This window comes from Chiloscyllium plagiosum, chromosome 23 (genome assembly GCF_004010195.1).
Source record: "Chiloscyllium plagiosum isolate BGI_BamShark_2017 chromosome 23, ASM401019v2, whole genome shotgun sequence".
Classification (NCBI taxonomy): Eukaryota; Metazoa; Chordata; class Chondrichthyes; order Orectolobiformes; family Hemiscylliidae; genus Chiloscyllium; species Chiloscyllium plagiosum.
In genome coordinates, this window is record NC_057732.1 from 18564101 (window position 1) to 18584721 (window position 20621).

The window sequence follows — 20621 nt, forward strand, 5'->3', positions numbered from 1 at the left end:
CTTCACTTATCTCTTGTGGGGAACCTTGTCAAAAGCCTTCTGAAAGTCCAGATACACAGCACCTATTGATTAACCCTTGTCCATTTTACTGGTCACATCCTCAAACATTTCGGGAGATTTGTCAATAACGATTTCCCTTTGTGAATCCATGCTGGCTAGAACCAATTCTGTCACTGCTTTCCAAATCCTCAGTTATTCTACGCTTAATTGACTTCAGCATTTTCCCCACCACTGATGTCAGGCTAACCAGCTATTGTTCCCCATTTTCTCTCCCCTTTTATTTTAAACAGTGTAAGGTGACATTAGCTACCCTCCAGGATGTGTCTACTCGTTCAAATTAATAGAGTCCATGGCACGACTACAAAGATTAGCAGGGGTATTATTTCTGGTATCTTGGCCAATATTTATCTCTCAGCCAACATCAGAAAAACAGGATATCCAGTCATTATCACAGTGCTGTCTTGAGCAGCAAATTGGTTGATGCATTTCATACATTAAAACAATGACTAAAGTTCAAAAGTACTTTGTTGATTGTGCTGTGGACATGAGAAATCCTAAAGAAATGCATACCCTATCTTTTTCTACTCCTTTCTGATCATCGTCATCAGTGGTCCTTCGCAGACAAGGATGACTCGCTTCCACTCACAGGGTGAGTCCGTAGGTGGCTGTACAGGCCGACGCGGCTACCTCAGGCTCTGTTACACCTGAGGCAGCTGGTGGTCATGGGAAGGGATGGTTGTGGCATTGATGTGGCAGCGCACTCCTTTCACTGCTTCTCCTGGCTTCCGCTTTTCCCTATTGGCAGGTTCCCGAGATGCTCACGCCTTCCCGGATGCTCCTCCTCCACTTTGGATGGTATTCGACCAGAGATTCCCAGGTATCTGTGGGAATGCCGCACTTTGCCAGTGAGGCCTTGTGGGTATCACTGAAGCCCTCCCTCTGTCCACCTGGGGCTCACTTGCTGTTTCGAACCTGAGAGTATAGCACCTGCCTGGGGAGATCAGTGTTGGTCATGTGGATGATGGTGCCAGCCCATTGTAGCTGATCAAGGGTGGGTCAGTGCCTTGATGCTGGCCTGCTCGAGGATGCTGGTGTTGGTGTGTCTTCCTTCTCAGTGGATTCACAGGATCTTGCGCAGGCAGCATTGATGGTACTGCTCCAGTGCCTTGAAGTGTCTGCTGTAGACAGTCCATGTCGCAGAGCTGTATAAGAAGGCGGGACCCACCATAGCTCTGTATCCCATTGTCTTGGTGTCGGATCCGATGTTGCTGTTCTCCAACACCCTTTATTTTAGGCGGCTGAGGGCTGCACTAGCACACAGGAGGCAATGCTGGATCTCTTCATCAATAGCTGCTTTGGTCAAGAGGACACTTCTGAGGTATTGGAAGTGGTCAACATTCTCTAAAGCCTCCCTGTGAACCTTGATGATCAGGGGTTTCCTCCACAATGCCAGGCCATGTTGATAAAGCACCTTCATATTGCGGATATTTAGGGTGAGACCCATGCTCTTGTATGCCTCCATAAAGGTGCTGATGACAGTCTGGAGTACGTCCTCAGAGTTTGCGCATACACAAGCATCATCTGCATACTGCAACTCGATGACACTGGTTGGGGTGACTTTGGATTTGGTTTGAAGGTGGCGGAGATTGAATAATTTCCCAGAAGTTCTGCAAGTTTTTCTGATAACCTACACATTGTCCTTGCACAGGAAGTAAAATCTTTATAGAATAATCCTTTTAGGAGACAGTGAAAACTGCAGGTGCTGGAGAGTCCGAGAAGATAAGGTGTGGTGCTGGGAAAAAGCACAACTGGTCAGGCAGCATCTGAGGAGCAAGAGAGGCTGACATTTTGGCCTTAACCCTTCATCAAGACATAACCCTTTTGCAATGTTGGTGCTTTAATTGTTCCATAATCAAAGTATTTAATGCACAGTCGTGATATATACAAAACAGCAAGGAAAAAGCAATAAGATCAGATTCGTAGACACCACAGAAAACTTACCTAAATCTGTCATCACCTTTGAAGGCTCCTAATGTTATTATTATTGGGAACCTGGGTTCTAAATTAGACATAAATGGGTTTTTGGTTTTCAGTTCTCTAAACATGACTTTATTTAAAGAAAAAAGAGACAGACACTCATTTCTTTTAGCAGGGGCTCAACAAGAAATCATGTTGTGTGGACTATATGACTAGTCAAGCCATCTTAGTAAGATAATGGCTGAACTACTTTTAAGATTTAAGACCCAGAGATAGATTGCTGGAGAGGGCCACAAGCAGGTCTAGTTCACAGAAAAAAGGAGGACAGTCTCATTTTGGTATTCTCCTCGCTATCAGACTGTAAAAACCTTCAGCTGTTTCAGCAATGCAAGTATACAGTGCTGGGAAAAGACCTGAGTTGTTTGTTTTCAAGAGATGAGTGAGTTGACTTAAATCTGTGTCTGTTAGGGGTGACATAGTAAGGATCTGGTCAATGTGCAGAAATTATCAAAGTCACCAAATTGCGAAAAAACACTTAAGATTTATCAAGCAAACTTTCAGTCTGTGTGGAAGTAGTATCTGTATTGTCCAGTATTACAACTTGAACACCTCCATCAAATCTCCTTTTCTCCAACGAGATAAACCTTGCTTCTTGAACCTAACCTTGCAGCTATAAGATCACATGGAACTTGGGACTTGAGTGTGCAGGGTTCCAGAGATGTCCTCACATACTCTCTTCTATACATCGTGTATCTACTTAATAAAGAATGTTGATGTTCACCGTCTAGGGTATCGACTACCCTCTATCAAGACACAAACTTACAGGCAAGTGGAAACCAAAGTTAACATTCTGCATCAGGTTTTGCTTCCATGGATCAATGGGAGTACAGTTTCTTAATCCACATCAACTAAGTTCAGAAAAGCAGGAAATCAAACAATCTTAATGATGAGTTGCCAAGTGTGAGGTATTGGTGTTCAATATGTTGGAAGTGACAATTCCATCATCCAATCAAGTGGCTGACTTGGCTGCAGAACAAAAGGGGAGAAAGTGAGGTCTGCAGATGCTGGAGATCAGAGCTGAAAATGTGTTGCTGGAAAAGCGCAGCAGGTCAGGCAGCATCCAGGGAACAGGAGAATCGACGTTTCGGGCATAAGGACTATTTCCTGAAGAAGGGCTTATGCCCGAAACGTCGATTCTCCTGTTCCCTGGATGCTGCCTGACCTGCTGCGCTTTTCCAGCAACACATTTTCAGCTGCAGAACAAAAGAGGCTGCTATTATGGAAACACCTGAGATCATGAGCTAGTGGATATAAATGCAGTGAAAGGGACAGATTGTTAAATGCACCATGAGATGCAGAGGAGTGGAAGATTATTAATGAGCATTTTCTACATGACTATCATGATTTCAATTAATTCTCCTACAGATTAAAGTACGGTAAAAAAGTAGAACGATTTAAAAAAGAGCTAGATAAGTAGAGTAGCTGGAATTCCGATAGTAGTTGTTGTAGTAGTAGCAATAAGTCTTTGTTGACTGGGTTAACATTTTTAGGGAGGACACTGGAAAGATAAGGGATAGAAGTGATTAAAATAGTTCCATACTCGTTACACTGGGCGAACTGATGTCACTAAATACAAATAACAGAGAATAGGAACCTTATTTTATTCATACAGATTTGGTCTGTTGATAATATACAGTAGTCAAAGGTTTTATAACTGATATAACAATATTTACAAAGTATTACGAATATGTATGGATAGTTGATAATTGGTGACAAGCGAACAGTTCAGTCAAGCAGACCTGATGATGATATAAAACTTAAAAATGTATCTTGGACAATTTCTGAACATTAGCTAACTCCAAATGATTTATGGAATTTATGCCACATTGACCTCAACCATAGTTATTTATCAAGTGCCAAACGGGTTATGTCAGATGTGGGTATATTTGAATTTTAGATACTACATATTTTTAAGTATATTCCATTTAATTATTTATTGCATTAAACATTAAATGTCAACATTATTTAGTTCACTATGAATAATATTACTTAAGGAGCATGAGTGAATGTTAATTTTATGTTGAGATTTAGGAGGCAATAGTCCTTACTACTGTTAATATATTATCTGGGATGAAAGCCCAATTAGTTGGCACACAGTAGAAACAGACTGACCGTAATCATACAATTGTCACTACTCAACACCTAATTGTGGCAGCTTGTAGCAGCCATTTGTTCAATGAATTCCACGTGCCATAAATTGTGACCATGCATCCTTAGTGTACGCCGGAAACCTTATGACAACCATTGCATTGCAAGATAATATGAAATTGGAGTCCATTTGGTCCATCAGGCCCACACTGCCATTTGATAAGATCATAGCTGATCCGAATGTAGCCACAACTGCACTTTCTTGCCTGTCTCCCACACCTTGACTCCCATTTAGATCAAAAATCAGTCTAATTTTGCCTTGAATTTATTAAATGATCCAATTTCCACTGCTCTCTGGTGGGTAGAATTCTGAAGAATAACCACCCACTGAGAAAAGATATTTCTCCTCATCTCAGGTTTAAATGTGAAACTCTACTTTGAAACAGTGCTCCTTTGTTTTAAGCTCCCCCCAAAAAAGGCAAACATCCTCCCTTAGGATCGTGTGCTTCAATAAGATTAATTCTTACTTTTATAAAATCCATTAAGCATAAGTCCAATCTGCCCAACCTTTCCGCAGAGGACAACCTCTTTATCCCAAGAACCAACATAATGACCCTTTTCTGAATTGTATTCATTGCAAGTATATCCTTCCTTAATAAGACCAAATTGTACATAGTTCTCCAGGTGTGCCCTCACACAGCTTAGCAAGATATTTAGAATTTCACTCCCTTTACAACAAAGGCCAATGTTCAATTTGCCCCCCTAATTATTTGCTGAGACTAAATGCCAACTTTTTTGATTCATGTGAACGACACCCAGGTCGCTCTGTTTATAACATTCTGCAATTTCTCTCAATTTAAATAATATTCTGATTTTCTATTATCCCTGCCAAAGTGGACAACTTCACATTTTCTCACATTATTTCCAGCTGTCAATTTTTTACACTCACTAAACATATCAATCTACCTTTCCAGATTCTCAATGTCTAATGCCCAGCACATTTTCCTCCATATCTTTTTACTATCAGAAAGTTGGGTTATAGTGCAGTCAGTCCCTTTATCCAAGTCACTCATACATATTGTAAACAGTTCAGGCCTTGACATTGACATCTGCAGCATTCCACCAGTTACAGATTATCAAGTTGAAAATGACCCACCTATCCTCACTGTGTTTCCTATTCGTCAGCCAATCCTGAACCCATCCTTTAAATCACTCCCAACTTAACTAGTGCTGTAACCTTTTAAATGGTGCCTTGGCAAATACCATTTGAAAATCCAGAAACACCACATCTGCTGGTTTTCCTGCATCTACCCTGCTTATTTCATCCTCAGAGAATCCCAACAAACTTGTTAAACACAATTTCCCTTTCAGAAAGCCATATTGAATCTGCATTATTGTACTGATTTAATAAATGTCTTGCTATTACCTCCTGAATACTGGATTGTGGCATTTTCCCAAATGTCCAGTGTCAGACCAACTGTTCTATAATTTCCTGCTTTCGGTCATACTCTATTCTTGAACACTGGTGTTATATTCTTCACTTTCCAGTATGTTGGGACCATTCTAAAATCCAGGGAACTTTGGAACATTACAATTAATGCATCCACAATCTCTGCCGTCACTTTGTTTAACACCATAGAATGCAGATCATCAAGTCCAGGGGACTTCTCAGTCTCTAGTACTTTTTTGTACTTTCTTTCTTGTGACTATGATAACTTTAAGTGCCTCCCTCCCTTTTGCTATTGTGTTTCTACTATTCTTAGGATGCTTCTGCGTCTTCTACTATGAAAAGCACTGGTCCAAAGGCTCTACGTGTTCCATTATTCACTCCCTGTCTCGCCTTCTATGGTACCAAATGCTCATTTCAGCTACTTTCTTCTAGAAGTATACACAAAGGAAGCTTTTACTATCTTTCACAATAATTGCTGTTAGATTTTTCCTACTCCATTTTTCCTTTTTAGTTTATTCAGCCATCCTTTGTTCATAGAATCCCTGCAGTGTAGAAACAGGCCTTTCAGCCCATCGAGTTCACACCGATCCACTAAAGAGCATCCCACCCTATCCTTGTAACCCTGCATTTCCCACAGCTAATCCACCTAGCGTGCACATCCCTGGATACTATGGGGTATTTAGTATGGCCAATCTACCTAACCTGTACATCTTTGAACTGTGTGAGGAAACTGGAGCACCTGATGGAAACCCACGCAGACACAGGGAGAATGTGCAAACTCCACACAGACAGTTGTTTAAAGGTGGAATCAAACCCAGATCCCTGGCGCTGTGAGGCAGCAGAGCTAACCACTGAGCCACTGTGCCATTGATTTCTAAAGTTATCCAACCTTTTGTACTACCCCAACTAATCATTGCAGAATTTCTTTTTCTCTTTCAATCTGCTCCCTTTCTTAATTTTTTTATTTATCCATGGATGAGACATCCTTCCCAGAGTACATTCCTTTCTCAATGGAATATACCCTTGTCAAGAGTTAGGCAATATTCCTTTAGATATCTGCCAGTGCTTCTTTACTGTCTTTATATTTTAACTTAATGTCCTTTCTAATTTTGCCAACTTTATCTCTATTCTCTTGTAATTGCTATTACTTACGTTCAAGACACTAGTTTCACACCCAAATTTCCTCAACTTCCAAGTGAATGTGAAATTCACATTATTATCATGCTTATCTCAAGCATCCTATTACTACGAATTAAAATTCATCTGAACTCATTACTAGATTAGGAGTAGTCTGTTCTAGATATATTGTTGTAAGAAACTGTTCCAAATACAATTTATTAACTCATCCTCAAGGCTACTTCTGAAAATGTGATTTGTCCAATCTATAATAAAGATTGACATTACCCACAAATATTGCAAGTCCTTTCTTTCAAGCACTCATTATTTCTTGATTTATATTCTGTTCTACAACATAGCTAGTGTCAGAGAGACTATAGATCATTCCTACTTCTGTCTTCTTGTCTTTGTTAATTTTTATCTCCATAAACACTGATTCCATATTTTAATCCTCTGAAACAAAATCATTGCTCACTACTGTACTGAGTTCATTGATTATTAACAGAGCTACCTCGCTTCCCTTCTCTCTCTCCTGAAATGTCAATATACTGGAATACTCAGGTCGCAAACTTAGTCATTTTGCACCACGTCTTTGTTATGGCTATCAGGTCATAAACATTTATTTACATTTGTGCTATCAATTCATCCATTTTGTTATGTGTGGCTGTATACATTCTGATTTTAAAAAACCTTTAATTCAGTCCTTTAGTCATTTGTTTTTCTTTATGCTGACTGTATTTGGTGCTCTGGTCTGCTTGCTAGCTCTGTCCCTCCCTGTCACTCTCCACCTCAGTTGAGTTATTCTTCTGTGCCTTGTTCTTTCTCCTTTACTGTCCAAATCTCCTGTCATGTGAAACAGTAAATTTTATAGAATCACTACAGTGTGGAAGCAGGCCATTTGGCCCATTGAGTTCACACCTACCAGACCCATCCCCGACCCTATCTCTGTAACCCTGCACTTCCGGTGGCTAATCCATCTAGACAGCACGCCCCTAGACACTATTTATAGATACTTGGCAAATACCAAGACAAAAAAAAAAGATTTTTGGATTCATGACTAAATGTATGGGGACAGGTGAGTTTTAAAGAAAGATAGGAATTGGCGAGACAGAATATTTATGGAGAGATTTCCACAGGTGTAGGGCTTTGATGGCCAAAGGTGCATCCTTCAAGAATGGACAAAGTACTTGGAAAAGCTACAAGATGTGTTTAGTTTCAGAGTTGAAAGAACAGAGAATTCTCGGCAGGTTGTAGGGTGGAAAGTAGTGATAGAGATAGGGAGGAGTGAGGTCATGAAGGGGTTTGAGATAATGAATCAACTCTAGGATAGATATCTGATGCTTAGATGGGCAGGAATTTATGCAATCAGTTTACATTCAACAATATAAAACATATCAAGGCTGGCATTCTTTAAGTTGTTGGATATTCTTGTTTGTTTGGAATATTAATGACAATGGACATTTCTTTAGAAATAGCGGTTGCTCATTAAAAATTTAAATGTATTAATTTTATCCTGTTGGGCACAATGGAATGATTATTGACTGCACTGTGCTGCATCATTGAAATGCCATATCTAGAGAAAAGGCTTATTAAAACCTGACCCTAATCATTTTATTATTCCTGGTGCAATGCATGTAGAATGAAAAACAAAACTGTAGAGGGCTCTTTCTTTCCTCTGTAATGCCTTTGCAAACAGGAATGGAAAAGTACGGACTGGAAGTCATATCAGAGGAGAGCATACAATGTTTATAAAAGCAGTTTAAAAATTACATCAGTTTGACCATCAATGTTCCACCTCCAACTTTTTGATAGATAGTAACACATACTCTTACTTTTTCAATGCAATGTTTTAATATTACACAAAGACTAATTTTGTTAGTATGTACCGAATCTGTACCATTAACAGTTAGATGCAAAAAAAACTTCACTTTTGCCACATTGACAGGTTTGCTTTCTGGATCTGCAGGGATTGTTGTCATATGAGCATACAGCATCATTGGTACTGTTAATGACTACAGGGCTGTATAAGACAAACAATTTAAAGACAGAATTCCACTACATCATTAATCCTTCTTAGTATTCAACAGATATGGTAAGAAAAATGGTGAACACTTGTGTCAGAATGCCTAAGTCTACTAGTGAGATACCAGTAGTTCATGATCATCTATAATCTATTGAGACAGTTTGCAACCTTAAGTGTAAATATATTTCCTAAAATCAGCTTTGCATTTTGAACTGAAGGTATTCCTCAGTTGTTCTCCATAGGTGTTTTGTACAGCTTGTGTTTTTACAGATTTGGAGATCTGTCTCGCTTTTGTTTTAAATCAGGTTGAGGGAAAACAGGTATTTATTCCAATAGAAAATATTTTGAAGTACTGGTGTGGAGGAGAACAGATGGGAAAACTGCAGGCTAATAACTTACTAACAAGGATGTGCATTGAGATTTCATAGATCTTTCAGTCATTGAAGCAAGCTTACAGACATCCTATCAGAAGATAAGGAATTAACGATGATCACAAACAAAAAGAATTGCTTCCCAAAAAGAGGAGTGGAAATGTTCCAATTTTTTTGAAGAATAAATAAATACAGGCAAAAACCACCTAAAACACAGACTGCATTATTCATCCAAAATATTCCCAACCCTCTTACCTCCCCAGCAAATTAAAATTCTCACCCATGAATTTATGGGAAAAAATGCAAAAAGAATGTTCTGAATTCCACTCAGAGCACCTTCATTACTGATGATTATTTTCATCTGTTAACATTTCTGATCCTTCTTCAACATTATCAGTGATAACTGGAAGACTTAGCAAAATCTCCTTTCACATACAGACATACCATCTTCCAGGGGAAAAAAAACTGTCAATCAATGTTCTATAAAACAAAAGTCTTTTTAAGACCAATATCAACATGAACATTTGCTTAAAAAATTCCAAGCTTTAATTATAACATGAATGAATGTCTTCTTCTAATGTAGAAAGCACAGGATAAATTATATATCAGATTCTTTTGGAAATTTGATTTAAGCCAATACATTCAGTGCCAAATAGTCTTCCCTTGATATGATTTGTGCTGCACAGTGGCTGGAATATTAAATGTCTCTCATATGGCTTAAAAACCTTTAACAGCTATGGATTAATAAATGCATGAAGGCAACTCCCTAATTTAAAGTGCCAAATAGTCAAAGGGAAACAGAGTAATTGCTAATGGATATAATATTTACAGCAGCAAATGTGAACGCAATGATGCAATTGGATAGAAAGTTCTTCATTAGGGTTATAGAGATGAAGACAATAATTACAAAAGACGGAAATCAGAAATAAAAGCTGAAATGTTAGGAACATACATCTGGTTCAGTTGGGCTGGAAAAGTTCTGTTTCTCTTCTGATTGTAACCCTTCACTGAAAGCTACTTTTGTAACATTGTCTCGAATGCAAGGATACTGTCCTGTGTCCCAACTTTTAGAATATTCTGTCTCTGATGATGCTTCTTAATAAGTTGACTTGAAGACATTTAAAAAATATATTAAATGTGCTTCCTAGGAAACTGGTTCATGTGTTTTTTTATAACTAAATGGACCATGTAATGGCCAGAAGTAAAGCAGTCTAACTAAACAATGGATGGAATCTTGTGCCTTTTGGTGACTAATTTGGTGACATGGACTAGTTAAACCCTTTCTGCGCATTGCCAATAGAGGATGTTAAATGGATAATTAATTCACACTTAATGACCTCATCTTCCATCACTGGGAAATGGGATTGGCATTTGGAAAACACGACAAGCAAACTTTGGCACATTTGCATGTGGGCTCCCCCAAGATTTTCCTTGTTCAATAGCACTTAAGGCCTGATCAAGGGGACCCAACATCGAGAAAGGGGATGGCTTTACTGCCAACATCCCTCATCTACCCTTCCCAAGATGCACCTCCAGCTATCATGTGCTCATGCCTGGGAACCTCCTCAATCCAAGGCCTCCCTTAGGTGTAGTATTAACAGCAGCCACTACCTCCCCAATGGCGCTGCTAAGTACAGAAGTGTCTTCAGCCTGTAGTTGGCCAGGTGGGGCGGGGACTTCCGACCTCAGAGTCCTGGGGAAAGTCTCACCGCTGGCATGGAAGTGCCGGGCTTGCACAAGTAGTGGCAGGTGTTCATTAAAAAGAGACAACGTGGGAATGTTGCCAGCTCTGCAGTTGGTGGCCAAGACCCCACTCGTCTCCACAGGGTTTGCCTCAAAGATCTCCCATGCAGGAAAGGGGAAGGGAACTTTAATAAAAACACATTGTTAAAATCACTATTTAGGAAATAACCAAATGTTTTATATAGCGGTGTAGTCACTTAATATCACTACTTAGGAACCAATTGAGCATTTATATTTAGTAGTGTAGGTTTTAAAGTGTTGAAATATTAATAAACATTTCATAAACACTAAACTGAGGGATTTATTTCCACACTACTTGAATCAGTGATCTTATTTTCAAATTTTCCACATATATTTTCCTCCAGGTCATGGAGGTCTTTTGAAAATATTCTGTGCATCCTTGCCCCCAAACATTGACGTTTTCTGTCAGCTAAAAATAAACAAGTTCCTTTGAAGCAAGTGGAAAGAAATTAGGAGAGAATGGATCAAGGGTGATTTTGAGGAATAGATCAACTAGGATTTGATTGAGTTGTGAAAGGGGTTTGACAGCCTGAATGGGTATATGAAGTATAGAAATGTATTATTACATGAGGTTAATTGAACATTACAAGAAGCATTTCTGAAATATATATTGCTCATGAAAAATATTTTTAGTTGCTCCTATTAGAGGTAAACATTACCAAAACTTTAGCTTCTGTATTTCTAATGAAGTCATTTTGACAAAAGACAAAGTCGTCATGATTGTAAAGGAAAGCTTGAGTGAGCTTCAAGTACTTGTAGGAAACAGAATTTTCTATGGGTATGTTTACTAAATCAAATCTCATCATTTTCATCAGCTATCCCTAATCTTCAGAAAAGAAATCGCTTTTCAGTTTCAAAGTTAAAATATTGGTCTAACATAATGAACACACCACTTTGCAGATTGACACATCTCACCTTGACGGAAAAACTGCATATTACTGTTAATTACACTACCTATAAAGACTCTGAAAGGAATGGGTGACCTTGCTGAAATGATGTACAAGCTATTGTTTAAAAATCTTAACCTTTAGCATTTTTACCAACAACAGAAAAACTGGAACATTACTGGGTCATCACCTAAATCTACCTAACACAGAATTCTTTAAAGAGCTCGAGTAGAGGCTGTTGTGCAGTGGAAGTTGCTTTTTCTGGTTAGATTTATGGTTTAAAGGAATTGATGAAAGACCAAAAATTAGATTTAACACTCAAAAATCATATTAAATGCACTGCAGACTGGAGTAAACCGACTTGAGAACCAGCAACACATTTCCTTCCACTGGTATGACATGAATAAACTTTAGATTTATAACTCTACCTTATAAACAAGATAAATATATGAAAACACACAATTCCATATTAATTCAATTCATCTACATCAATTTTTAAAAAGAATGAGTTCAGGTTATAGCTTGGTGTGGGTAGGGAAGATTATAATGTAGGCATTCTGTCAGTGATTGACACTCCCTGTAAGAAACAGCTAATTATAGCTGGTCTCCTAGTAACTACAATAATTGCTTTTCTCTCTCTCGCTGAAGTCACCACATATTTCTATGAGCTGTATACAGTGAAAATGAAATACAAAACTGATTTCTAAAAAAACAAGTAGAATAGAAGTTATTGTTTCTCTATAGGTATGAGGTATCTGTCTATATGGCTTAGAGACATCATTTCAGCTCTGTTTTAATCAAAAATCTTAATGATCAGAATTGAATTGTGTCAAAGTCTCATTTTTACATAAACTTTTATTTTGTCAAAGAATATGGGATAAGCAATTTTAAAATGTTACCAAGATATTTGGCCATTGAAAATCTCTCATATCTTAGTGTTTTAATTATCCTATGACTCAAGTATCTTTTTAATTCACACATAAGAAAACTTGTGTGTGTGTGTATACTTGCACAGAGTTAAATTTCAACTCTACCCTAATTATAACATTCATGTATGTACATTCACAAAATAATTCCTTTCCAGAAACAAAACTAATCAACTAATGTTCTCTTGCCCATTGGATGTGCAAGATATGATGATATATAGTTTTACTTGACACAGAAAGAGACACACACACACTCAGGACACAAAGGTACACAGACACACAGCAACAGAGATCAATTAATCCATTGTGGTAATGGTAGATAAACTGATGCCTCCAATGCTAAGTTTAATGGACCACACAGGTCCACAGTTGCTGGGGCAACAATACAATGGATACAGGTCATGATCTAGGGGGGCAGAGAGAGACAGACAGAGAGAGAGAAAGGGAGGGAGGAAGGTAAGAAGGAGCATGGTCTTGAGAAAACATAAACTGTTCATGCGCAAAATAAAACAGAAGGTAGCTTACCATGAATTGGATGTTGTCAAATCCATTTGCCAGCAGGTGGTTCTCATACTGGGGAAGTCCTATGCTCTCCAGCCACCGTCCCACAGTCTGAAATACAACTCTGGGTCCTGTAAGAGGTTGAAGGGGAAGCCGCTTCAGTAGTGACATACCATCAATCCGGTAATAGGGGCATTCCGAGGTTGAGAGGTGGCATTGCCACATCGTATTCCTCGGAATGTGACTGTCGAAAGAGCCCGCCAGCTTGATAGCTTTTGTGGTGCACAAGTCTATTGACAATATTATTCTCTGTAGCTTGACTAAATGCTGGAACGCTTCTCACAGCCAGCAGGTATTGCAACAAGATGTGGATCCAGCATGCCAAGGTGTCTATCTCTATATATATAGTAGTCTGTCTAAAGAACACATCAAAGAGAGAATATTAAAAGCAGGCTGGTCCCTGAACGTGTGAATGTCGCAGTTCTCCACGGTAAGCACTGTTCTGCCAGTAGCTAGGATTCTTTTTATCAAGTACTCCCACACTCATCAGTATGCTGTACCATGCTTCATGCTCCCCCCCTTCTCCTGTTCATTGCCCAGCCCAGGCTACACCTCACAGTCTCTATAAAGGCCATCAGAAAACCAGATTTCTTTGTCTGCTAGCTGTAAATCTGTTGCTGATGCAGATGCTGATGCTGTTCCCTCCTACACACACACACAAACGCCAACCTTGAATGATGAGTTCAGTTAAAACAAATGCAGGAAATACCACTGTACAAAATTCTTCAGTCTGCTTTCTGTAAGTGCTACTGCTTCCTCCAACAGAGCACACTGACAACATTAGTCTTGAAATAAATGTGCAAACACTATCACAATTCAATGCACTTTCATCAAAAATACTAAAACTTTTAAAAGCAATAAACATTTTTCAAATGTTTTATAGGTGAAGTGCCAAAACATACTTGCAGTTGGATGCCTTTTAACTTTTCCTTCAAACTAATATATGTGATCTCAAAGAAATCTTGTCAGACCAGAGTTGAGAGAATTCACCTTAACATTTGTTCAGACCTCTGTTTTAACTGACATAAAGCACATTACATTGCATCGGTACTATGTTTACATATGTCCATAACAGAGGTACAATCTACATATCAAATTGAACCATAAGCATATTAATGTTTAATAGCTTCTCATTTTATTCTTCACCATTAAAGACAGATCACAGCTATTTTGGGAAGTGTAGGTGAATGCAATAGCTGTAACAAACATGATGGGCGACACCATTTCCTCGATACAGTGACAAAAAAAAATCATGGTATAATGAAAAGTCGGTTTCTCATTTGATAACAATAACTTGCATTTTATTTAACACACGAAAAATGTCTCCAGGCAACTGATGGAGGCGTTACCAAAAGAAACATTGCTACCTACTCAAATACAGTAACATTACTCCGAAAGTAGTCAGATGGTTTTAAGGATAATTATGGCAAGGAGATAGAAGGAAATTATAGAACATTGAGGCAGAGTGGCTTAAAGCAAAGCCATCAATGATGGTACAAAAAACTGGGGGGGAAATGCACATGAAAATGGAGCCAAAGAATGGAATTTAGGGAGGGTCCTGCAAGGCTGGAGGTGGTTACAGAGATAGACAGGGGTGGTGCCTTGAAGGGACTTAAAACACAAAGGAGAATTTACACTTCAACTGTTTGGGAAAAGTTAAAAATCACACAACACCAGTTGATAGTCCAACAGATTTATTTGGAAACACAAGCTTTTGGAGCACTGCTCCTATGTCAAATAGCTGGTGGAGTAGGATCATAGGACACAGAATTTATTGCAAAAAGATCATAGTGTCATACACTGATGGGCTATTTTGGACAAACCTCGCTTGCCGTTGAGAAGAGCACAAACTAAAAACATGGTGGCAAGCGAGACTTAGTGCCAATTAGGTTGTTGGAAGTGAGCTTTTAATGTGAAGCATAGAATCATACAACTAGAACTAAGACAAATCCAACCATTTTGTTTGCCTGATTCTTTTGTAGAACTATCCATTTTGTTGCACTTTCAGACTCTTGCCCCATAGCTCAATAAATTTGTCCCCTCCATGCATTGATCCAGTTTCCTTTGTAGAGTTACTGCCAAAGCTGCTTCTAACAATTGTCAGGTAGTCTGTCCCAGATTACAATAATTCATACGTGTTTCTTTATGCTGCCTCGTTCTTTTACCAATCACTGTAAATACATGCCTTCTGGTTGCTGATCTTTCTGTCACTAGGAACAGTTTCATTACATTCACTCTATCAAAGCTTTTCATGATTTTTGAACAGTTTTAATAAATCTCTTTTTAACCTTTTTTGTACAGAGACCAATCCCAGCTTCACCAGTCTCTCCAATTAAACGAAGCCCCCACGTTTTAGGACCATTCTCATAAATTTCTTACTGCGTTGTCTCTAAGATCTTAACATCTTTCCTAAACACAATAATCTGAGGACAAAGAAGTGTTTTTAAAAATATTTGGCATGACTATATTGCTTCTGTATTCTGAGCCTTTTGTTAATCACAAATTCCATATTTTTTATAAATTCTCATGGTACGTGGGTGTCGCTAGCTGGACCAGCATTTATTGCTCATCCCCAGTCGCCCTTGAGAAAGTGTTGGGAAGCTGCCTTCTTTAACCGCTGCAGTCCATGTAGTGTATGTAGACTCACAATGCCTTGGTGGAGGGAATTCCAGGCATTTGACCCAGTGACACCAAAAGAACAGCGATATGTAGCAAAGTCAGGATGGTGAGTGTTACAGGGAAACTTGCAAGTGGTGGGTGTTCCAATTTATCTGCCGCCCTTGTCCTTCTAGATGATATTAGCTGTTGATTTGGTCATGGTTTTTTTTAACAGCCTTCTGAACTTATCCTGTCAGCTTCAAAGATTTGTGTGCACAGAATATTCACAGAAAGCTGTTTCTACACCCTCTTTACATTTCTTCATTCTTCAGATGAAATATAGCACTTCAGTGTATTAAACTTCATCTGCTATGTATCTGTTTATTTCACCATCCTGCCTTTGGCATTCCTGAACTGTGTTACTAATCACTTTAGATTTTACATTGCCAGGTTTCATGTCACTTGGATTCTTCAAAATTCTTCCCCATATACCCAAGTTCAGGTCACTAATATATCTCAGATGAAGCAGTGGACTTGTAATCAAGATCTAGGGCACACTTCTATAAACGTCCATCAGGGGTCTGAAAGACAACCATTTACCACTACGAGGCAAAAGTGAGGATGGCAGATGCTGGAGATCAGAGTTGAGAGTGCGGTGCTAGAAAAGCACAGCAGGTCAGGCAGCATCCGAGGAGCTGGAGAATCGACACTTCAGTGAAGGGCTTTTGCCCGAAACGTTGATTCTCCTGCTCTTCGGATGCTTTTCCAGCACCACACTCTCGACATTTCCCACTACTCTCTGCTTTCTGTCCCTGATCCAATTCCTTTTCCATGTTGCCACTGTTCCAATAATCCTGAGATTTTAATAATAGTTCCCAGTGTATTAAGTGACTTGTTGCCAAAAACCTGTGGAAAGTCGATGTATACAACATACACTGCACTGCTCGCATCAACCCACTGCATAGTTTTCATCAGAGAACTTAATCAAGTTAGTTGAACATAATTTGTTTTGAACAAATTTCATTTATTACCCATATTTTGTCAAATTATGTATATTCCTAAGGCCAAGGGAGAAAAAGGCTTTCACTAAAAGTTTTTGCAAGACTCAATAAATAACAACATTTGACAACTGTATTGAGGATCCTTATTATTTATCAATGATAAATATTTGTTTTTCACGAATTTAATGGGAATGCAATCATATGCATTCAGGTGTTGTTCCTTACCTGAAACATCATCATGTTTTCCTTTCAGGCCGGTATTGATTCCAGCTCCTATGGAGCTCATGATTTTATCAATCTGCAAAGACATATTAAGAACCATTAATCTCTAAACAGCTATTTCACTGGCTCATCCACTTTAGAGCTCTGAACACCTGCAAAAGCAAAGACTGTGTTCTGCTCCGATTAGGTACACCCGTGGGATCCATTACAACTATTTGCTCAGCTTTAGTCTTAGTTACAGTCCTGTCCAAAAAAAAATCCTGATAGCAAATACATCTCAAAGCATAAAAAATGTAAGTTACAATTACAAGTGGAAAATAATTAATGATGAACATTCCCATTACTGGATGAGTTCTATGATCTATTTACAACATAAAATTCTCCCTTTTGTCACCGATTAATCCCAGAAGTCCCAATGACTACATGTAACATTGAGCAAGACAGATTTATGGTTGCACCGTTCTTTTATCAGAGCAACATTTTACAAACCATAATTTTGCCTTTCTCAACATCACTGCTCTCACCATGAAAACCTTTACATTTTTTAGAATGCATTTGAAGTTCAATGATTTACTCAAATGAGGGATCCCAAAGCCAAGAGGAGATTTAAGAGTTACTAAAACTATGAGAAGATTTGATAAGCTGACTAAGGAAAGTTTATTTCCACTGATAAAACTCAATGATGAGGGTTCATCAATTTAAAATTGTTCTAAAGAGAGAAGAGAGCTTTGAAATAAAAAAAACTACTCTGCATTAGTGGAGTATGTAATGTTTTCCCACTGGGGTTAATTTAGATAATTGCATCTTTTAAAGGGAAGTGTGAATATATATATATATTATATATATTTGAAGTAAAGGAGAATGCAAGGGGAAGCAAAGGGATTAACTTTTGGATTGTTCCAGCAAAGACTTGGCACAGGTTTCATGAGTGAATCGGTCCTTTTCTGCGCTTTAATCTTTTATGGCTCAGTTGGTGAGATACCCACAATGTTGATTCTCCTAACCTTTGAGATAGAAAAGAATGTCTTATTATCAGTAAATAATGCAAGTATTTTTGGCTGGGTAATGGAAGTACTGAGTTCACCCATATTGAGTCAACATAGCCCCATGACAGCAACTACTTTGCACATTTCCAGCAAGCTATCAAAGCATCTGAAATCTTCAGTCTTTTTTTCAGAAAATATTGGAAATAAATTAACTTGGATGTAAGTTTGCTCACTGAGCTGGAAGGTTCATTTTCAGATGTTTTGTCACCATACTAGGTAACATTATCAGTGAACCTTCAGTGAAGCACTGCTCTTAGTGACCCGCTTCCTATTTAGGTTTCCTCGGGCTGGTGATGTCATTTCCTGTTCTTTTATACTCACTAATAAATTAACTTAAACTAAGTAATTAGTAAGTGGAATTATTCAGAATACTGTAAATATTTGATATATTACATAATCAAAGGTATTTATTTTTATTTTTTTTACTTGAATCAAGAGCACCAAGCTTTAACCACACGTGGGCTGGTGAACTACCAAATGTTAGATAAAGTCACCTCAGCATTTGCCCCACAGAAGTGCCCTATACTCATTCTCAATTGTAACTACTATACCAGTGTGATTCCTGTCACAATCTGGTAGCTCTTCTCAACCAGACCAGCTATTGTTGAAATAGAAGCATTTTTGCAACCACAAAGCGCTTGATTGATACCATGCAATCTCTAACTGAAATGCACAGCCAGTAGCCAGAAGTCCTTTCAACATCTCACACTGGGCTGGAGTAGAATCCAGGTTCTCAGGATGAAGAGGTGATGTGCCAACCCATAGCCCCTCACAACCAATGTTTCTTCAAAAAGAAATACTATTCCCCAAAATCACTTTTAAATTATAATTGTATATGTTCAGAATAGAATTCAACTTTGTGTAAAGTACTGAATTAAGATCTGAATTATTAATTTTAAAAAACTGTGTGTTTATTAGCATATTTACATCAGACTCTTGAAATGTTAAGTCCTTTCAAGATAGTTTATTTGCCACTATTAACAATCTGAGCAAATATAGTGCCAATGACCACTGTGTTTCACTTTATTGCATAGTTGCATCTCTGGAGTTTAGGCACCATTTTACAAGTCTAGAGTCATAGATTCATACAGCAAGAAACAGATCCTTTGGTCCAACTCATCCATACAAAACAGTTTACCTAACTGAACAGGACCCATTGGCCCATATCCCTCTAAACCTTTCCTATTCATGTACATGTCCAAATGTATTTAAATGTTGTAACTGTACCTGCATCTACCACTTTCTCTGGCAGGTTGTTTTACATATGAACCATTCTCTGTGTGAAAAAGTTGCCCCTCAGGTCCTTTTTAAATCTTTCTCCTCTCATCTTAAAAACAAGCCCTCTATAGTTTTGAACTTCCTTACCCTAAGCAAAAGACCTTTGCTATTCATCTTATTTATGTCCCTCATGATTTACTAAACCTCTATCAGGTCATCCCTTAACCTCCTACGCTGCAGTGAAAAAAAATCCCAGCCTATCCAACCTCTCCTTATAACTCAAACCCTCTAGCCCCAGTAACTTCCTTGTAAATCTTTTCTGGACCCTTTTGCCAGTAGGGCGACCAAAACCGTACACAGTGTTCCAAACGCAGCCTCCTGTACAACTGCAACATGGCATTCCAATTCCTATACTCAATGGTCTGAGTATACTCAAGCATGCTAAAGACTTCACCAACTGGTCTACTTGTGATGTAACTTTCAAAGTACTATGTATCTGAACCCCTAGGTCTCTCTGTGCAACAACACTACCTAGGGCCCTGCCCTTTTTTTGTCTTACCAAAATGTAACACCTTGCATTTATCCAAATTAAAGTCCATCTGCCACTCATTGGCCCAATCGATCAAGATCCCTTTATAATCTTTGGTAATCTTCTTCACTGTCCACTATACCACCAATTTTGGTGTCATCCCATAAAATTACTAACCAGGCCTTCCGAATTCTCATCCAAATTGTTTATAAAAATGACTAATGACAGTGGATCCAACACTGATCCCTGCAGAACACTGCTGGTCACAAGCCTCCAGTCCAAAAAACAACCCTCCACCACCATGCTCTGTCTCTTACTGTCAAACCAATTTTGTACACAGTTGACAAGCTGTCCCTGGATCCCATGTAATCGAACTTTACTAACCAGTCGACCATGTGGAACCTTGTTAAAGGCTTAACTAAAGTCCATTTTGACGACGTCTACTGTTCTGCCCTCATCAATCTTCTTGCTTGCATCCTTTAAAAACTCAAATCAAGTTTGTGAGACACAATTTACACAAAGCCATTGTTGACTATCCTGAATCATTAATACCCTTTAGGAAAAGAAAACTGCCATACTTACCTGGTCTGGTCTACATGTGAGTCCAGGCCACAGCAATGTGGTTGATTCCTAACTGCTCTCTGGGCAATTAGGGATGGGCAATATATACTGGTCTAGCCAGAGATGCCCACATCCCGTGAGTAAATTAAAATAAAAATCAGTCCTTGCCTCTCCAAATGCATATAAATCCTATCTCTCAGAAACCCCTCCAACAACTTACTCC

General features: G+C 38.6%; 1 protein-coding gene across 22 annotated transcripts in view; it reads right to left on the reverse strand.

Annotated features, from left to right (window-relative positions):
• Window positions 1-20621, reverse strand: part of anks1b (ankyrin repeat and sterile alpha motif domain containing 1B) — an 813858-nt gene that overhangs the window by 84382 nt on the left and 708855 nt on the right. For 18 of the 22 annotated variants that reach the window (XM_043713629.1, XM_043713643.1, XM_043713627.1 and 15 more), the window contains 2 exons: window positions 17048-17120; window positions 13188-13294 (listed from right to left, as the gene is read on the reverse strand). In XM_043713629.1, the coding sequence (XP_043569564.1) occupies window positions 13188-13294; window positions 17048-17120 (180 nt within the window). Of the gene's footprint in view, window positions 1-13187; window positions 13798-17047; window positions 17121-20621 lie in introns of those variants that run through there. The other 4 variants (XM_043713648.1, XM_043713650.1, XM_043713649.1 and 1 more) reach the window with 4 other exon arrangements.